This window comes from Dermochelys coriacea, chromosome 7, assembly GCF_009764565.3.
Source record: "Dermochelys coriacea isolate rDerCor1 chromosome 7, rDerCor1.pri.v4, whole genome shotgun sequence".
NCBI lineage: Eukaryota > Metazoa > Chordata > Testudines > Dermochelyidae > Dermochelys > Dermochelys coriacea.
In genome coordinates, this window is record NC_050074.1 from 92,007,770 (window position 1) to 92,028,056 (window position 20,287).

The 20,287-nt window shown below is 41.1% G+C and overlaps 1 protein-coding gene across 6 annotated transcripts in view; it reads left to right on the forward strand.

The window, feature by feature from the left end:
• STAMBPL1 (STAM binding protein like 1) overlaps positions 1-19,084 on the forward strand; it is a 41,482-nt gene extending 22,398 nt beyond the window's left edge. The window contains exons 4-12 of one of the 6 annotated variants that reach the window (XM_038408901.2): positions 1,611-1,686; positions 3,272-3,367; positions 5,038-5,392; positions 5,971-6,095; positions 7,210-7,416; positions 9,525-9,637; positions 13,573-13,672; positions 15,953-16,032; positions 18,774-18,874. In XM_038408901.2, the coding sequence (XP_038264829.1) occupies positions 1,611-1,686; positions 3,272-3,367; positions 5,038-5,392; positions 5,971-6,095; positions 7,210-7,416; positions 9,525-9,637; positions 13,573-13,672; positions 15,953-16,000 (1,120 nt within the window). In that variant the 3' untranslated portion in view covers positions 16,001-16,032; positions 18,774-18,874. Of the gene's footprint in view, positions 1-1,610; positions 1,687-3,271; positions 3,368-5,037; positions 5,393-5,970; positions 6,096-7,209; positions 7,417-9,524; positions 9,638-13,572; positions 13,673-15,952; positions 16,033-18,773 lie in introns of all 6 variants that reach the window. The other 5 variants (XM_038408900.2, XM_038408902.2, XR_005293876.2 and 2 more) reach the window with 5 other exon arrangements.
• The last annotated feature ends 1,203 nt before the right edge of the window (positions 19,085-20,287 follow it).

The following is a 20,287-nucleotide window of genomic DNA, read 5'->3' on the forward strand; positions in this document are numbered from 1 at the left end:
CAGTGCTGGAATTTCAGTGACATGGTTTAAACCTTGCATAATGACAGGTTTCAGAGTAGCAGCCGTGTTAGTCTGTTAGTCTTCGCAAAAAGAAAAGGAGTACTTGTGGCACCTTAGAAACTAACAAATTTATTAGAGCATAAGCTTTCGTTAGCTACAGCTCACTTCATCGGATGCACTTGGTGGAAAACACAGAGGGGAGACTGATATACACACACAGAGAACATGAAACAATGGGTTTCACCCCACACACTGTAAGAAGAGTGATCACTTAAGATAAGCCATCACCAGCAGCGGGGTGGGGGGGGGAACCTTTCATGGTGACAAGCAAGGTAGGCTATTTCCAGCAGTAAACAAGAATATCTGAGGAACAGTGGGGGGTGGGGTGGGGGGGAGAAATAACATGGGGAAATAGTTTTACTTTGTGTAATGACTCATCCATTCCCAGTCTCTATTCAAGCCTAAGTTAATTGTATCCAGTTTGCAAATTAATTCCAATTCAGCAGTCTCTCGTTGGAGACTGTTTTTGAAGCTTTTTTGTTGAAGTATAGCCACTCTTAGGTCTGTGATCGAGTGACCAGAGAGATTGAAGTGTTCTCCAACTGGTTTTTGAATGTTATAATTCTTGACGTCTGATTTGTGTCCATTTATTCTTTTACGTAGAGACTGTCCAGTTTGACCAATGTACATGGCAGAAGGGCATTGCTGGCACATGATGGCATATATCACATGGTTAATGTGCAGGTGAACGAGCCTCTGATAGTGTGGCTGATGTGATTAGACCCTCTGATGGTGTCCCCTGAATACATATGTGGACAGAGTTGGCAACGGGCTTTGTTGCAAGGATAGGTTCCTGGGTTAGTGGTTCTGTCGTGTGGTGTGTGGTTGCTGGTGAGTATTTAGCTTCAGACTGTGGGGCTGTCTGTAAGCAAGGACTGGCCTGTCTCCCAAGATCTGTGAGAGTGATGGGTCGTCCTTCAGGATAGGTTGTAGATCCTTGATGATGCGTTGGAGAGGTTTTAGTTGGGGGCTGAAGGTGATGGCTAGTGGTGTTGTTATTTTCTTTGTTGGGCCTGTCCTGTAGTAGGTGACTTCTGGGTACTCTTCTGGCTCTGTCAATCTGTTTCTTCACTTCAGCAGGTGGGTATTGTAGTTGTAGGAATGCATGATAGAGATCTTATAGGTGTTTGTCTCTGTCTGAGGGATTGGAGCAAATGCAGTTATATCGTAGAGCTTGGCTGTAGACAATGGATCGTGTGGTATGATCTGGATGAAAGCTAGAGGCATGTAGGTAGGAATAGCGGTCAGTAGGTATATCAATCTCCCTTCTGTGTTTTCCACCAAATGCATCCGATGAAGTGAGCTGTAGCTCACGAAAGCTTATGCTCTAATAAATTTGTTAGTCTCTAAGGTGCCACAAGTACTCCTTTTCTTTTTATGGTTTAAACCTGTGAAAGCATAGAAAACTGCTATAAATCAAATTGGAATGTGTTCCAACATCTGTGTTCAACATCTGTGATAAGCAAAACTTGTTTTCCTCCCAACATAAAAACTGTTGTGGATCTTCCTTTGGATAACAAGGCAGGAAATATGTGTGTTTAATTTTCTAGCTTATTTGTAGAAAAGCTGCCCAGTCACCGAGACTATCAGCAATGTTCAGTACCAGAAAAACAGGATATCATGAAGGTAGGTTTGCTTTTTCCTGGCATTGCTCTCTCAGTAACTAAATTGTTCTTTCCCCAGAACTAACAAATACGTACAAAACCAACCAAGACTAAGTTCTTATAACTAACTCCATTAGCAACAAAGTTTAATTTCAGTTTACTAACTTGATCATTGCTGGGATTCTAATTGCAACTCCTAAAGTGTGAATTAATTGGTGTCGCTGAACAGAGCCAGTAGTATATGGCTTGTTTGACCCTTAGTTAAATCTGTTTCTAAAGGATACATATATTTTAAATGCCTTAATTTAAAAGCATTTAGGATATCATCCTGCTTCCATTTAAGTGAATGACCCTTGACTTCTGAATGCCAGAGGGACCTTTGGAATTATTAGTGTACTGTATATTATCTGCTTAACATGTGCTGATAAGCCAAAGTATTTTCTGCTTTCTTTAACACTAAAATATGTACTCCATTTCCTTTTAATGTTTTTCCCAATTTCTCCAGTACTATATTGGTTTCATCATTGCTTTAATTAATGGATGAACTTTTAAAATAGTTCCCTCCTCAGTTTAAAACACCTGAAATTATCCATTGATATTCACTGAAATATGGAAAACTGTCTCTTCTAGCAGAACATTGTGCCTCATACTGCCATTCCACAGTGCATTTCAAGTGATTCCAGAAGGGGGCAGCTGCTTTCTGGTGCATGTGTGCTGTGACAGGCAATAGCACCTGTGCACTGATTTGTATATACTCAGATTCATCTGGCAAAATGCTACACTGATGTTAAATTTTCCAGTTTGAATTATTTAAACACCCCAATAACTATGAGCCCAAACTATTGAACTCAATAGGAGTACTTATGAGAATAAAGCTAAGCAAGTATGTAAAGTGCCATGTGATTGAGGTCTACCATTGTAAGTTTAATATATTTAATAGAGTCCCTTTTGAGGCTTGATCCACATAATTTTCTTCCGATTCTTATTCTGCCTTGGGCCTTAAGTCAGGAAAGCATCCCTATTCAGGAGAGGTGCCCAAGCATGTGCTTAAATTCTGTTAATCAATGGGATTAAGTACACGCTTAAGTACTTTAGTTAAGGTCTTGAAACATGTAATATCAAAGACCCCATTCCTGCAGTGAACTCTCCACAGGCAGAACTCCATATCTGAGTGGAGCCCTACCTAGGCTCATCCCAGATAGCTTGTTGCAGGATCTGGGCCAAAGCTGATCTAAAACCTAGAAACAAATGTAATCTGAGCCAGTAATGCTGTTTATCACATGTCATTTGTGCCTCACAGAGCCATCAGACTGGTTGGAAAAGTGATTCTTCTTTTCTATAAGAAATCTGTTGGCCAGATCTCAGCTAGTATAAACTGGCATAGCTTCAATGGACTGTGCCAACTGATAACAGCTACGGACATGGCCTTATGTATTTGACATGCCTGTAATTTAGTATTTTTAACTTTGTTTTGAAATGATTGACTTTTTAAATCGGCATTCCAGCTGATTTTCCTTCCCAGCTAATAGTTTGTTTGTTTCAAAGGCAGGAAATCAGTTTTACATTTTTTTTATTTCTCCTCCCCTTCCCCCGCCCCTTCCCAAAAGAAACTGAAAGAAGTTGCATTTCCAAGGACAGATGAATTGAAGAAGGATCTTTTAAAGAAATATAACGCAGAATACCAAGAATATATGCAAGACAAAGTAAGTCTTATCTGAATTCACATTTAATTTTTAAAATATTATTCATATGTATGTTTACTTATTTAATCAGTTAGTTATAAGTATTACATAATCAACATTCAAATAAAAAAGCAGTTGTATGAGCAAAAAATCTAAATTTTACTATTGTTTAGGCACTATTAGAAGCTGCGTCTTTTGAGCATCTAATAAAGCAGTGTATTTGAAAATAAGTGGTGTAGACGTGTGGTGATTTAGAAATAAATATGTAAATATTTTAGCATTTACTTAATAGAAATTCTTAATGTCTGGCAATCTTTATCTATTGTAAAAAAATCCTCTATTGCAGTTTGGTACAGTTTGGTTAATACTATTTTATTTGATAAATTCAGATACTGTACTAATGAGTATTTGAATTGGCCCTTTTTCCCTGAAGAAAAAGCAAAACTAGACCACAACACCACTAGTATTCCCTTGAACTCTGACATCCATCAAGGCATTGTGAAAGGTACAAAATTAGGCTAGGTTCTGGCTGACTCATGGGTGTATTTAAGTAACTATTAAGGACTGCATAGTCATATTCCCACTTTGTGTAATAAAGTCACTGAAAGTAGGATTTGTAGTTCAAAAGCTTGTAATGGAAAGAGGTAGAGGAAGTAAGGAACACTGTTCTTTCTCCCACAGAGTGTCTCCTGGAATTTGGAACAAGAATCCATGTTCCCATTTATGATTTGTTTGCGAGGTTTTATTTTGTTTTGTTTTGTTGGTTATTGATTAAGTATCTATATTTTAACTTGCTTCTGACAGTTTGTGTTGCTATCTCTTTAACAGAAGTGGTGAAGGAATGTTGGAACCTGAAGGTTCCCTGCAGTTTGTGGAATAGTAGTTGGTGTTGGGCAGCTGGAGGGAGATGAGAGTACAGTGAAGACTTACTGTGACGGAGACAGAACAATAAGTAGTGTGAAAAAATCCATACAATGCAAGGTTAAGGGCTGATCTCCATTGAAAACTTACATTGGCATAGCTCCACACCCCTGAGAGATGTAGCTATGATGACCTATCGCCTGGTGTAGACAGTACTAGTCAACGGAAGAATTCTTCCATCAGCATAGCAACTGCCTCCTGGGGAGGTGGATTAAATACAGCGATGGTAAACCCCCCCCCCCCATTGTAGTGAGTGTATGTGCAGCGGTTTAAGTGTAGACATACCCGGAAGCAGTCCAAGGGAAATTGAAGTAAGTGAAGAAAGGAAAAGGGCAGGAGAAGGTGTGAGAGAGAGAACTGTGCTGTGAAATCCACTTGAAGATAAATGTGTCCTTGATGACAAATACTTGTTTGTGCCTTCTCCCTTTACTCCCCTATTCATAAAATGACTTTTTTAGATTGTAATTATTTCTGCTAAAATATAAGGGGGTCAAGGGCAAATACTATTAATACTGAGGTAAATGCATAATGTATCAGGGGTGTGCAGAATGGGAGATCTCTGTCCTCTATCCCTAAGTACATCATGTTTATTATTTTAGAGCACTTCTGTGGGCACAATTGTATTGGGCAGTGTGGCTAACGTATTCCAAACAGTGTCATTATTATCTGATAATAACTGGTTAATCAGTTTGCTAGCTTTCCCTTCATGATTTTGTAACTCTTTTAACATCGTCTAAAGGATCTGACCACTTTATTTACATACTTTGCAGAACAAGTGTAAAGCTGAATTCTTAAAGAAACTGGAACAGCAGAGGCTGATAGAAGCAGAAAAGAAGAGAATTGCACAGATGCGACAACAGCAACTTGAAACAGAGCAGTTTCAGTTCTTTGAAGATCAGCTTAAGAAGCAAGAACTAGCCAGAGATCAGAAAATTAAAGAGAATATGGTTATGTCTGAGCAGATTGATGGAAGTGTGTTGTCTTGCATTTCTATGCATCAGAATAACTCCTTATCTACCACATTTTCTGAGAAAGCCAGTAAGAGTGATGCCTCTGTTTCTGCTGGACAATCCCCTCCAGTAAACCAGGCCTTAAAGCCAGCAGCCACTTTAAGCACTGTTCAGAGTAAGTGTTCGGTGGAGCATCTCCTAACATACTATACGATATCAACCTGCATGTGTGTATTTCATTGTAGCTTTCTCTGACATGGAGGACCAAATGTTCCTGGAATGTTTGTGTGTCTGTACGCTACCCTTTGTTTTCTCACCTAAAATGGATACGTACATCTGAGTTTACCCATTTCACACCTAAAAGTTCCAATAGCTAGGCCTGAAGACTACAGGCCCAATTGCTTCCATTGAATTAAATGGGAATTTTGCCATTAACTCCATGGGAACAGGCCCAGGCTCACTGTGGTTGCATTTTTAGATTTCTTCTGAAAATTTGGACCAGGAAGTAGTGATAGTTCACTGCCTTAGTGAATGCAATCCAGTTAACATTCTGTATTCTTTGACGTACATTTAATAAAAGAAAGGTTATGCTCTGTAAAGTTCTATATTATTCTAACAAAAACTTCTTTGTGGCAAGTATGGCACTCCCTATGTAAGTCAGTTCAGTTGATCTCTTAACTGTGTAAACCTGTTACATTAGAAAATTTTGCACTGAAGACTAAATTATAAATGCCCTTTCTCCTCATTTATTAGATCAAATGGCTGAAGCACTCCGAGGTGTAGTTTTACCCACAGATCTTTGTCACAAATTTCTGCTGCTAGCAGAGGCAAATACAGTAAGAGGAATAGAGACATGTGGAATTCTCTGCGGAAAACTGGTACAGTTGAACCTTCACATTTGTATGGGGAAGGCATTTTTGATAGTACTGTATTTTCCTGTAATGAACTGATATCAAAGCAAAAGCAGATCTGAAGTGCAAGGGCTAGTCTACACTACCTTGCTACATTGGCACAGCTGCACCAATGCAACTGCACCGTTGTAACGCACCTGGTGAAGATACGCTATGTTGACGGAAGAGCGCTCTTCCATCTGCATAATTATTCCACCTCAACAGGAGGTGGAATCTGTGTTGGCAGGAGAGTGTCACTCAGGTGGGTGGTTTTTTCACACCCCTGAGTGACATAACATACATTAACTTAAGCAGTAGTAGAGACAAGCCCTCCGTGTGTAATGTAATTAACTTTATAAAATCTTATGGATCTGTTAGGCTATCTTATTGAATTGTGGTCTGCTGTTTGCATTGTTACAGACCTATTTGATCTTAATTCTCCATAGTTATTGTGGTCATGTATTGTTATTAAGCTGTACACTTAACCTCCATTACAGGATTTTTCAAGAACATTCCCTGGTATTCATCAAACAAAATGAGGTTTAGTTACAGGAAAACTGAATATTAAAAATGTTAGAAGCTATTGGTGGGTGTTATCAAATTCTAAAAAAATCCACCATTGTCAGCAAATAAAACAAAAATCACTGCTGTTTGTTTTTGCCTATATCCTAGATAATGGTTAGTGGTCAATTAGCTAACTTCCCAGCAGTACTTAATTAACAGATTGTTCCCAGAGCAGTGGGGATAGGACCACTGATGCTGATACCCAGACATGCAAGAACAAAGAAGTTCAAAGTGGATATCAAAGTGCATTAGACACACATAAAAACCAAGAATAATAAAAACAGGGAAGCATGTTGTGTTTCCAAGCTTCAAAGAAAGTAATCGTATTTTTACCTCTCTTGCTTTCATTATTAACAAACATCATCTCTTAACATTTTTCTGTGCATACACATTTCAAATATGTTTGTTGCTTCTCTATCTATTGCTGTGATGAAATACTGGCCAGATTCTTAGCTAGTGTAAACTGGCATAGTTTAATTGAACTCAGTGGGACTACTGCAATTTATAGCAGCTGAGGATCTGACCCTTTTCTCCTCAGATTCATATTCAGCATTTGTTCATTAGAAGACCATTAATTCAAGTCATCTTCCTACCATGTGTTTTACAGACACATAATGAATTTACTATTACCCATGTAATAGTGCCAAAGCAGTCTGCAGGACCAGATTACTGCGACATGGAGAATGTGGAAGAATTATTCAGCATTCAGGATCAACACGCTCTCCTCACTTTGGGTTGGATCCATGTACGTATGCCTTGTGGATGTTGACTTCTCTGTACTGGCTAGATAGGATATACAGAACCAGCAATGGAAAACCCAGTTTAAAGAAATAATTTGCATGATTTAAACTAATTTTCTCTCTCAATTTTTGTGCTGGTGACCTGATTTGACATAAATGTCATTCCCTGATACAAGCTGTTCTTTATTTCTAGAAAGCTGTAAAGTGTTTCATTGATACGGTGGGCCCAGTTTTGCACATGCAACTTCTATTTAAGGAGGATAGGAGCTGTCTGTCTGTTGGCAGAATTTGGCCTAAAATTCTGTCTCACATAAACCTCATTCAATACCATTTACATGTCTGACATGTATCCTCAAAAAGGAAAAGAGCCAGAGACTTCATAGAGTCCACTAGTACTTTGCTGTTGATTTTATATTGAATTCACTCAGCTGCTACGGTGATGAACAGCAATTTAAAATCCTAATGTTTACAAGATAGAATTCACTGCAGAATTTGGCCCGTTTGTATTAGATACACCCCATTTCTAAAACCATTACTTGTAAGTTTTCAAACTGCAGTTTGGATCAAGCAGTTTTGAGCATTGAGAGTTTATTCCAGGCATGGTGAGAAGGAAGAGTTGTGAAATAAATATTAAAAAGTAGAGTACTTGACTGAGTATGTTACATAATTTTCTTTAAAAATCAGTAGTGAAGATTTTTTTTAAGATAGCAAACGTGACAAAAAGAAACCTGCTTGCAAAAGAAACTTGAGGTTCTGTTTTGTTAGACTATTTTAGATTTTTTTTCTATTGCAAATTTGGCTAATATTGTAGTCTATAAAATTATAAAATGAAACATTAAACATAAATATGCGTGGAAATGAGTAAATCAGCTCAAAAGTGAACTTCCAAGACTTAGTGCATTAATGACTAAGATCATAAATGGTGAAGTAATGCCTGACCTCTTTGGAGTTCAGGGGCATGATTCTGATCTCACCTATACCACTGTAAATCAGGAATAACTCCTCTGAAAGCCAGAGCATCTGAGATGAGAATTGCACCACAGATGTATAAATCACCAATTTGTATAGCTGGTCAGGAATTTTTTGTCTATACCTTTTTGTTGTTGGAAAGTGCTGATTTGTCAAAACTGAAACTTCTTGGGGAATGGTTGGTTCTGCTGAATTTCCCATTTTGAAAAAATTTTAAATCAAAGTTTTTTAAAGTTTTTGAAACATTCCACTTTGACTTTTTCTAAGAAAAGTTCAATTTTTCCTTTTGGAGTAACTTTTTGTTTAGAAATTTTAATTTATAGTATAAAAATTGTTAAATGGAAACAAAACATTTTGAAATATCAAAACAAAACATTTCAATTGAACTGAACTGAATAATTTTGGTGAGTTGCAGTTCTCAAACATTTCTGAGATTTCAATTTTTGGTCCTGATTTGGGTCAGGATTTTTTTTTTTTTAACTTGAAAATTTTCCTGGGACAGGAAAATGATTTACTGGGGCCATCCAGCTCTGTCAGTTTCATATTAAATCCATTTTTGCATTGGTACCAAAGACAGTGATGTAATGTGAACACTATGTAAAATTTCAACCTGCTTCATGCTTCCATTTTCTTATAGGTGTTGATTCACTTTTTATCTTCTAATGACAGTTACTTTCAATTATGTTCTAATTTTTACTTTCTACTTGATACGGATGGTGTATGATCCCATTCTTAGGGATTTTGGACAATTAATTTAAGTCCTTTGATCTCGGTCTGCCATCTTGTTATACCCACACCTGCCTTTTCAATCTAGATTTGTTTCCTCTCATAAGAACATTAATCTGATATTCAGAAGAGTTTAAATTTGTTTTTGTAAGCCTTCATACACCTGGCATTAGGGATTTACTCCTGACACTTTAGCGTTTAGCTTTTGCATTGTTGAGTCATTCATGAAAATTGTCCTCAGAGGTATGTTGTGCCATGGAAAAGTTAAGGTTTACTAGCAAATAATAAAAACTGAATCTGGGGGAAATGCTAACACCTTCTCTTGTTATAAAATCCTGTTTCTTCTTGAATGGATTTTTGACCTTGACTTGACTAAGAAATACTTTCACTATGCAGAGCTTTCCCTTTCTTTTTGTAGACGCATCCAACACAAACTGCATTCTTATCCAGTGTTGATCTTCATACTCATTGTTCTTATCAGCTAATGTTACCAGAGGCTATTGCAATTGTTTGTTCACCAAAACATAATGAGTGAGTTCTGTTTTTTCTAAGTAATGTTTAGCTATCTTTCCCAGCCTGCTATCTTAAAACTAGATCACCTGCAAAACGGCATCTGAATGTCAACTAAGGTGAAGGAGATAAAAGGCTGTGGTATATATGTGTGGGTTTTTTTCCTTGTGTTCCAAATTGATCTTGGCTTGCATTCCAGTAAGCCTGTGTATGCAATGTTATTTAACGTCACATTGTCTCATATTTAATTTTAAAGTTCTGTAAATGGTGATGCTCCACTCCACTTGATAGGTGTGACCGCATTTGACTGTGGTAGTTCTAGGCTTCATGGATCTCATTGTCAGGTGTCTCACAGAATCCAAACTGCACTCTTCTAAGTGAAGAAGGTGGATGGTGTAGGTTTTTTAGCTTGTTCTTAGTGGAAAACACTGAAGAGATGGGAGGTTAGAGATAAGTCACACTTTATATTAACAGGTTTCAAGTAGCAGCCGTGTTAGTCTGTATTCGCAAAAAGAAAAGGAGTACTTGTGGCACCTTAGAGACTAACAAATTTATTAGAGCATAAGCTTTCGTGAGCTACAGCTCACTTCATCGGATGCATTTGGTGGAAAAAACAGAGGGGAGATTGATATACAAACACAGAACATGAAACAATGGGTTTATCATACACACTGTAAGGACAGTGATCAAGATGCCAGAATTACTGACCACTTTGTAAAACTGCAGGCCCTTTTTATAAAAAATTTTGCAAAGGGGGTTCAGCATCAGCAGGTGAGCAGGGACTGTGGGGAAATTGAGGCAGGGGATAATTACAGGCTTAATGTTCAGAGGATCTCTTTCTCCAGCTCTGGGTGATGCAGGGTACCCAGGGCCTTAGGTGCTGAACTGGGAACCTGCACAGGAGCTGCTGCAGCTGCCCAGTTCAATACCTAAGGCCTTGGGTACCCTGCAGCACCCAGAGCTGGAGAAAGAGATCCTCTGAACATTAAGCCTGTAATTATCCCCTGCCTCAATTTCCCCACAGTCCCTGCTCACCTGCTGATGCTGAACCCCCTTTGCAAAATTTTTTATAAAAATGGCCTGCAGTTTTACAAAGTGGTTAGTAATTCTGGCATCTTGATCACTTTCCTTACAGTGTGTATGATAAACCCATTGTTTCATGTTCTCTGTGTGTGTATATCAATCTCCCCTGTTTTTTCCACCAAATGCATCCGATGAAGTGAGCTGTAGCTCACGAAAGCTTATGCTCTAATAAATTTGTTAGTCTCTAAGGTACCACAAGTACTCCTTTTCTTTATATTAAGGTTCTGTTTTACCAATGGTTTATAAAGTACAAATAAATGACTAAAAGCTGTTTAAAGTACATTTGTTACAGGCCAAATTTGTAAAGGTATGTTATCATTGCTCCTCTCAGCGTTACAGGGCCTAAGATCTGGATTCACAAGGTGTTAGGCATTGCAATGTTGAGTGTTGCAACATGTAACTCCATGGTGCCTGGCCCCATAGTGGAATTCAGAGACTCAAGTTGGATATCCAGGCTCCCCAGGAGGCCAATTAGGCATTAAGAAAGGGATTCTCAGAAGCAAGTAAACTGAGCTGGGAGCCACCTAAGACACCCAGAAGTGAAATATAAAAGAAAGGGCAGGGCTCAGGGCCAGATCCACCTGCAGCTGGCCTGTGCCAGCAGGGCTTGGACTAAGAGGCTGTTTAAGTACAGTGTAAACACTACCTCACAGGTTCCTAGAGCCTGGGCTGTAGCCTGAGCCCAAACTTCTACACCACAATTAAACAGTCCCTTAACCCGAGCTCCAGGAGCCGGAGTCAGCTGGCGCAGGTCAGCTGCAGGTGGCTAATTGCAGAGTATATGTACTCTTGGGTGCCAGAGGCTCCTGTCTGTGCTCCAAATTCACAGGCTTGACCCCTCTCCTGGAATTAGGTGCCTAAGAATGGTCAGCCTTTTCTAGCAAAAACAAGAGTAAGGACCTTCCTACCTCCGCTGATGATAGAACACCCAGGGGTTAGGGTGTTCACTTGGGATGTGGGAGACCTGTTTTCTAATCCCTGCTCTGCCTGATGTGGAGTAGGTCTCCCACATCCAGGTGCATGTCCTAACCAAGTTATTTGGTATTCTAGGGCCCCCTTAGAAACAGCATGAGTGCAAGAGACTGAGACTATGTATCCCAATGATTAGGGCACACACCTGGGATGTTGGACAGTCAATTTCAAATCCCTGCTCCAATGTTTAATTATTTATACAAAGTGTAACAGCCCCAACAGGAGCCATTGAGTGATACCTGCCTCAGAATAACATGAAGTTTAGGGCACTCCCTTTTGAGGTGGGAGAGCTGGGTTCAAATTCCTGCTCCAAATCAGGCCGAGTGCGGATTGCAACCTGGGTCTCCCACATCCTAGGGAAATAACCTAATCTCTGAGCTATGGGGTATTCTGGGGCACCCGTTTATGCCAGCCAGCTCTGAAAATTCCTGGCTGTCTTTTGTGCAAGTTGAGTATATTGTAGCATACCTATCGAATTGGGCCCTGCAAGTGAGATAGGCAGGGGAACACCTAGTTTGAGAATCCCACCAGCCAGGGCTCAGGCAGGAGTAGCTTGTGAGCTGTGGAGTGCCTTCAGGATTTAGGAGCCTTGGCACATGCCTACCAGCAGAAATGAAGGTGCCTTCAGGTCAGTGGTGGTTTTGTGAATGCCAGTGGTACCTAAATATTGAACTTAGGTGCCTAACTTCCTCTATAGGCACCTGTGTCCCCTTTGTGAATCTAACCCTTAGGAAATACTGAATGCAGCAATGCCTACATGCTTTTAAAAAGGGGCATATGGAGCAGGTCAATAGATTGCTTGTAATCATGGCTTATAAACATCTATAATACCTTCTACTGCTATGCTTGTAACATCTATTGTACATCTTACTCATGTCTGTAACATTGATTAATCTGTTATTAACCCTTTATAAACAATTCATAAATAGAATCTTAAAGTGTGACCATGATAAAAAAGCACACATATGTAATCACTAGCAATGCAGTTGTACCCAGGAGCTGCATGTTACCTTAACTCACAGCGGCTAAAGGAATGCAACCAGCATACACATTCTGTCTCCACATATCCCCTACATGTGGCAAAGGAATAGCTCTCTGGAACCCCCGTGCAAAACTGCCCTGTACAAGAAGCATTGCTGGCTATGATGGCTTCTGTGGTCCAGAAGTGGCAGTAACAACCTGGAACATGGCTGTGCCATGACCTGGGTAGTGAAGGGTAGGCAGGATTCTGTTTCTCCCCCCTTTCCCTGCCCCTCCAGTACATGTAGTAGGGCCGCACACCACACCAATCTTCATGGGCTTTGGGCAGGGGATAAAACTTGGTCTTTCATTATACTCCTCAGACTTACAAAAGTAATCGTCTTCAGCAAAAGTTAATGTGAAACAATGAGCCCAAAGCCTTCTGTAACAATCTTTCTAACTCAGTACTCAAAGGAGCAGCTGTTCCTCACCTGAGTAGTACTGCTGACTTCACTGGGACTACTCATGTGAGTAGGGACTAATCATTGAGTAAGAGTTTATATAGGACCAGCCCCTCCACTTGTATTTCTGATGGTCTGTTTTTTATTCAGTTTTAGGAACATTAATCAAAATGAATTGATTTGTATTCGGGTGACCTTGTTCTTCTGTAGAATTTCTTTTACTAGTAATAAAGACTCAAAGCAGAGTATAGATCAACTGTATCTGGCAGGATATTTTCTACTTCATAGACTCATAGCTTTTAATGCCAGAAAGGACCATTTTATTATCTTATCTGATTTCCTGTACATAAGAGACCGTTAAATTTCACCCACTTACTCTGTATTGAACCCAGTAACTTATGTTTGACTGACTAATGCTTGCTTGAATCAAGTTCTTTTAATGCTACAAACCTTAAGTCAGTTTTGTTCTTTGCTTTCCAGCATTGGGATCTTCAGACTTACTAATGCTGGCATGCTTGAAGTTTCTGCTTGTAAAAAGAAGGGGTTTCACCCACATACTAAGGAACCTAGACTATTTAATGTAGGTATATTACTTTTAAAATATTCTTAACATATTCAAAAAAATAGTCAAAGATGTGATCGTTGTAATCATCTAGTGAGACCTCCTGTATAATATAGGCCATAGCACTTCCCAGAATTAATTCCTGTTTGCACCAGAGCATATCTTCCAGAAAAATAACAGTCCCTTCAAATTCTCACCAGTGCCTGTGCTGCAAGCAGAAATTATATCAGCATTAGGTTGGGTTTCTCTATATTTTTATTTTGATATCTTTGGGCCATGTATAGTTCATGGTCCTTTCCTAACTGATAGGTGCATTCCTGATGCCTCCTTCTGTCACCTGTAAAAGTGATGTTTGTTTATGTTAAATAGAATTGTGCTAAAATGTAAGAAGAGAACTTAAATTTAGGCTTGACGATAATGAGGTCTGGTAAATTGTGGGTGAAGTAAAGTGATACAGCTTAGAGAGAAGTTTAAGACATAACCGCAGGTCATGTTGTAAACATGTTTGGTTCTAACTGGTTTTAACAAGACTTTTGGATGTAATGTGGATGTTTTGGAAGCATATTATCTACAGTGATAGTTATTGGAATGGCATTTATGCAGATGTTAATTAAAGATACTGTTTAGTATTAAATAGCCCATAAGAGAATAGAAGGTATTTTAATTATGATAGTAGAAATATAGATATGGTAAAAGGTAGGTTTAATGCTAATTAATTAAGGGATGTTATTGTAAGTCAGAGGTGGGCAAACTATGGCCTGCGGGCCACATCTGGCCTGCGGGACTGTCCTGCTTGGTCCCTGAGCTCCATGCCTGCGAGGCTAGCCCCCGGCCCCTCCCCCGCTGTTCCTTCTCCCACGTAGGTACACTGCCGCGTGGGCAGTGGGGCTGCAAGCTCCTGCCTCTCTGAGCGGCATGGTAAGAGGGCGGCAGTGGGGTGGGTTGGGTAGGGGGTCCCGGGGGGCAGTCAGGGGACAGGGTGCAGGGGGTGGTTGGATGGGGTGGAGGTTCTGGGGCGGTCAGGGGTCGGGGAACGGAGGGGGTTGGATAGGGTGTGGGAGTCCCGGGGGGTTGTCAGGGGGCAGGGGTGTGGATAGGTTGGGGCAGTCGGGGGACAGGGAGTAGGAGGGGTTGGATAGGGGGTGGAATCCCGGGGGGGCGGTTTGGGGCAGGGGGGTTCCAGGAGGGGACTGTCAGGGGACAAGGAGCAGAGGGGGTTGGATGGTCGGAGGTTCTGAGGGGGATAGTCAGGGGGTGGCAAGTGGGAGGGGGCAAATAGGGGGCAGGGCCAGGCTGTTTGGGGGGCACAGCCGTCCCTATCCTGCCCTCCATACAGTTTTGCACCCCGATGTGGCCCTCGGGCCAAAAAGTTTGCCTACCCCTGTTGTAAGTGATTATAAAAAAGGGTAGCACACTAACTTTTAAACTAGTGCACTCATTTACCATCATGGTACGGTTAATGGAAGGATTATACACCCATTCTTCTTATCCAGGGACTGATCGCCCCTGGATGAACTCTTTCAGCTTGCAATGTGAATTTAACTGCAGTGTATAGTTTCATCATAATTTGTGTTTGCTTTAACCAACTATTCTATTTTAAATAAAATCTTTCATTCTATGACTCATTTCCCCATAAAACTAATTTATCTGTAACCACAGCAGAGAGCCAAACCTGAAGAAATTAATTTGGTTATTGAGATTATTTCTATGTAAAATATAAAACAAAGGTTACACTTCTTATCACTACTTGAGTGGCAGTAACCAGTAAATGTTATGAACAGTTCTCTGTCTAACTGGAGAAATATAATATCAGCCAGAAAAGAAGCTTTCCCACATTAGGATGTCTGAGTGCTCCCTAAGCATGGAAAATATACTCCTGTTGTCCTTCTTAACAGCTGGTCAGTAGTCCCGTGCCAAGAGGAAAAGGGCCAGAGAATTCCCACAGAAGTTTTCCATAACCACTTAGAGATTTTTTTTCCTAACAAAGAATCACAACTGACTTCCCCAGCTGTGAGGTCTAGTAAGCCTGCAGAGCTAACAGCTAGCCCCCATGAAGGATAATTTTCTCTATTGAACCTCTGCTTCCTTTCACCCTTTCCACCAGCCTCTCAGAAGCCATTCCAGTAACCACAAAGTAGTTTTCCAGTTAGTCTGGTGGTCAGAGGTTCTAGTGTGCTCTTTACATGGCTAAAGGGTTTATAGTGAGAATCTGTGACTGAACAGGTAAATAGTCATTAATGATTATCAGAAATTTCAATCCGTTGTTTGAAATAAAGGCAATATTCCTTCTCTTGGCAGAGTTCACAAATATGGAAACAGGGCTACTGGAGTGTTAGCCACAATTGAAAAATAAGAACAAAGACTTGCTGCACATAGAGGTACAGCCTCTCCCTTGGGGAGTGGAAGTGGAATACAAACACTGGAACCCAAGCCCTAGTTTCCTTTCGGGTGGGATTTTCAAAAGTTGACCATGAGCCTAACTCTGCCCCTGTTGACGTTAATGGTAGGTTTATCATTAATTCCCAAGGGACCAGTGTTAGGCAAACGCTGAACACTTTTGAAATCCCACTCCAGATTGGTTTGGCTCTCGTTACACTGGCTCTTGCTACTGAACTTTACAACCATGTTTTGAAAAGGCAATCCCAGGCTACTTAGCTCACTTCCTTCTCTATACAAGTCACCAAGTACACAACTGCTATCACAAAGCATGGAGATATTACATTTCCCATCAGAGACCAACATAGCTCACCCTGTCATCTTATAAATTGTCTTCCAGTGTTACAAGTCTGTCCTATGTTTCAAGTCTCTGTCTTCCAGTGTGGGTGTGTCTGCTGGTTTAGCCTTCTCCTCTGACTCACAAGTATTAAAGCTGATCTGTACATTATAAAATCCTCCTGCCAAGCGGCCAGGAGTGGTTCAGGAGCATGAGTACCAACGTCAGAACAGACGGTTAAGAAGCAGGGCACACATCAGAAATTGGTTGTGAGTTCTATACTTAGATTTCACCAGCCAAGGATCAAGTGTGAATGCTTCAGGTCTTAACATGGAGTCACAGACAGTCCCTTTGGGTACTCCAATCTATCCTGCCACTCCGGTAAGCTTGTCTTTGTGAAAGATAGTTCCTTACACCAAAAATAATAACATTCAGGTTACCCCAAGTCAACTGCATTAATGATCCTATACAAAGACAATGCGTGTAGCCAATCCTGTAATAAATTAACTAAAGATTTATTAACTAAGAAAAAGAAATGTTATTTACAAGGCTAAAGCAGGTAAACATACACATATAAATGAGTTAGTTTTAGGTTCCAGAATGTTAAGAAAAGCTGCTGTAATATGACCTTTAGGGATAGATAATCCAGGCCAAGCACTGGGCCGCTCTTGCTTACGCTAAAAAATCTTTGCCCTTCATAGTTCAAGCACAGTCAAGATAATTTCTTCTTGACAAAGATTTATTCCCCTTCCCCAGAATTCAAGCTGATGGGCTGTGCTCATGTATGCCTCCTCTTCATGGATGTGGAGGGGAGCAAGTCTTGTCCACTGACGTTACACAATGGTTCAGCTGGTGTCTATGGGCCGCCTTTTGTGGGGCAGAAGATGACACCTCTTGTGATGAACTAGTATTTTACACTTGTTAATGCTTCTCTTATGCCTATGGGGGCTTGAGTTCCATAGCAATTGCTTCTATAGTTACAAAGCAAACATTTAAATATTACTTTAAACAGGGAATACAGATATTGTGAGTGAGATGAATTCAGGCAGCAACTTAGGAGAATTTCATAGAGCCAAACGCATTTTTCTAAATCTACACCTATTTTAACAATACTAACACACAGGTTAGCAAGACTGCTTTCCTGCTATGCATTTGTCAGTGTTCAGTGAGACCTAGGGGGCCTTGGCATGACCTAGTCTGCCAGTGTCACACTCTCTTGAACCAGAACATAATGGTAAGCCTGTTTTGAATCCAGTTTATGGCCAGCAGTGTTGTGCTGTTTCCAAACATAATCTAGCCTTACATGGTGGAATATATCTTTAAGCACAATCTTGAGTGAACTGTAGGGCGTCAGAGGGAACTCAAGCGGCATTTTGCCTGAAATATCCCCAAAAGGCAGAGGTCCAGCTCCGCTTCCCCCATCGGAGTAGCAAATGGCAGCTGACCTTATATCAGCTGAAAATTCTGACACATCTTAAACTAGCTCAGTTTGCCTGGCTGGGGCATTACTGGGGAGGGAGTATGGTTAATGCTCCACGCACCTGTCCCAGATGGGGAACAGTGGGCACCCAGCTCTCCCTTTTCCCTGCATATCCAGGCAACCTACAGGCAGCCTATTCAGATACATAACAGAGTGCAAGAGTATAGCCTGTGTCAAAAAATCTAACCCTTCAGCACTATTCTCTTTAAAGAACACATAGCCAGTTTTGCATGTATAGTCACTTTTCTGTTAAACTTTCAGTCCATACCTGCAAAGTTAGCCCTGTACATGTTAACTGGCAAACCTGGGAGCCAATAAAGCTTGTGCCTATATAAAACAGGCTCAAAACTTAAGAGGAAGCCCCAAACCACATAATCTCATTGGAGTGCAGCCCAGTTTGGTAGTGAATAAAAGTGGCTGCCATCTAATGGGTGCTTGTGGCCTATATGAAATGATTTGTGGGTTTTAGGTCTGTGGCTATGACAAGCCTCCAAAACCATCCTGACAGCACTGGTTGACACCCTTATTAGCAGTCTCAGCAAAGACATCAAGATGTGAATTCAGATAATGTCAGAACTACCCGTTTTGCCATGGTGGTAGAGCTGGTCAGGGATGAGGAACATTGGCAAAGCAGTATGAGAGAACTTGCAGTACTACTGCTAGTGGCCTACTGTTCTATTGCTAAATGGAGAATGTTGGTATCTAGGGCTGTTACTCAGCACCTTAGAAAGTACTGGGAACACTGAAGTAACTTTTTTGTAGCTGTCATATAGAAGAAAGCAGAAAGAACATACAGGCTATGGAATAGCTCTTTTATGATTTGGCTTGGAACTGGAGCTGGTGCTCCTGCAGTTTTGCTTGACGTTCAAATGATACATTCCCTTCAGTGGCTGCTGTTAGTGAATAATGGTTGATTTCTTTTACAGATCTGTAAACATGTAGTTGGGACAGAAACAAAAATAATTGTGCTGGATCTGAGGTGATGCTGATGGAAGATAAATGGCCTACCAAACAGATGCCACATATAGAAAAATGGCTGCCGGATTTTCCAATGATGTTTTTCAGCAATTACGGATGTTTTATATTTATACATTTTAGATTTAATGGTTTGATATTTATTGCTCTTGCCATTTTCAAGTTTTGTTCTGTCAAGACAGAGTTCACAGTGAAATAAAACAGAATCTGTACATGTCTCTGAATAATATGATACAACAATAAAGTGAGCTTCAAACAACAACACTGGTAAAACTGACTGTCAAGTTCCCTGGCGTCAGCTATTTTCTGTGCAACAGATTTTTCAACAATGGTGTTCTATAACCCGGGCCTTTCACAGGCAGTCTAACAGTCAGCTGAGGTATTCTACTCGTATGGTCTAGGGGTTGACTAGGTCAGATGTACTCCAGTAGCTGACAAAGCAGTCTTCTGGGCCTGTTCAGAGTCCCAACCTGACTTTTGAGACAGCTAAGAGACGGGTCTGGGGGTTGAGGTGAGGAAGGAGAATACAAAATAATCTGCTCCTCTCAGAGTCCTACTCCGAAGCTGTTCTGAGAATCGAGATGGCCCTGCCCCTTCTGCAATGCTTCATACTAACATTTATATTCCAGTATCAACCATCTTGGAGCCTGTCATGGGAAAATTGGCTCTTTTCAGGGGAGTCATGGCCCCGTCTGCCAGTGACTGCCTTTTGCTGACCCACCTGTTTGCTGAGTATAAGGGTTAATTATGAGAAAACAAGTGCCTGGATCGAATAAAGGTTACCCGAGCTCAGTTAGAGGCTGATTCCTCAGGAAACAAGAGACGCCTGTGAAGGGGAGCTCTTATAAGGGCAGAGCGAGGAGCATAGAGGGTGAGTTCCCGGCGGCAGAGGATATGTCTACACTGTCATAAACAACCTGGGGCTGACCCATCGCAGCTCATTTGGGCTGGGATAGTAGGGCATGTAAAAGTTCAGTGCAGCTGGTTGGGCTCATGCTGGAGGCTTGGCTCTGGGGCTCTCCCCCATTGTAGGGTCTCTGAGCCCAGGCTCCATCCTGAGCCTGAAAATCTATGCTGCAGTTACAGCCCTGCATGCCCAACCCCATGAACCCACATCAGCTGACACACAGCTGTGGGTGGGGTTTTTTTGCAGCTTAACCATCCCCATGGAGCTTGCTGGGGGTGCACCCCAGCCTGCAGCAACTGGAAGAACTGCTTGTAGAGAGGGGAGATGCCTAGAGGAAGAACTGAAGTTGTCAGGCCAAGGTGGTCCCCTAGACAGTGTCAGGAACCTGAGAGATGCTGCCACAGGGAACAGCAGCTATTGACAGTCCACCACAGATGCCCGCCTCCAAAGAAGGACTCTACCCATGTATGGACCTGCCTCCAGGGGCAAAGGCCTGAGTCAAGAGGAGCAGATGGGGGAGGGCCTGGCGAGGGCACACAGTGGACGCATGTGGGACAG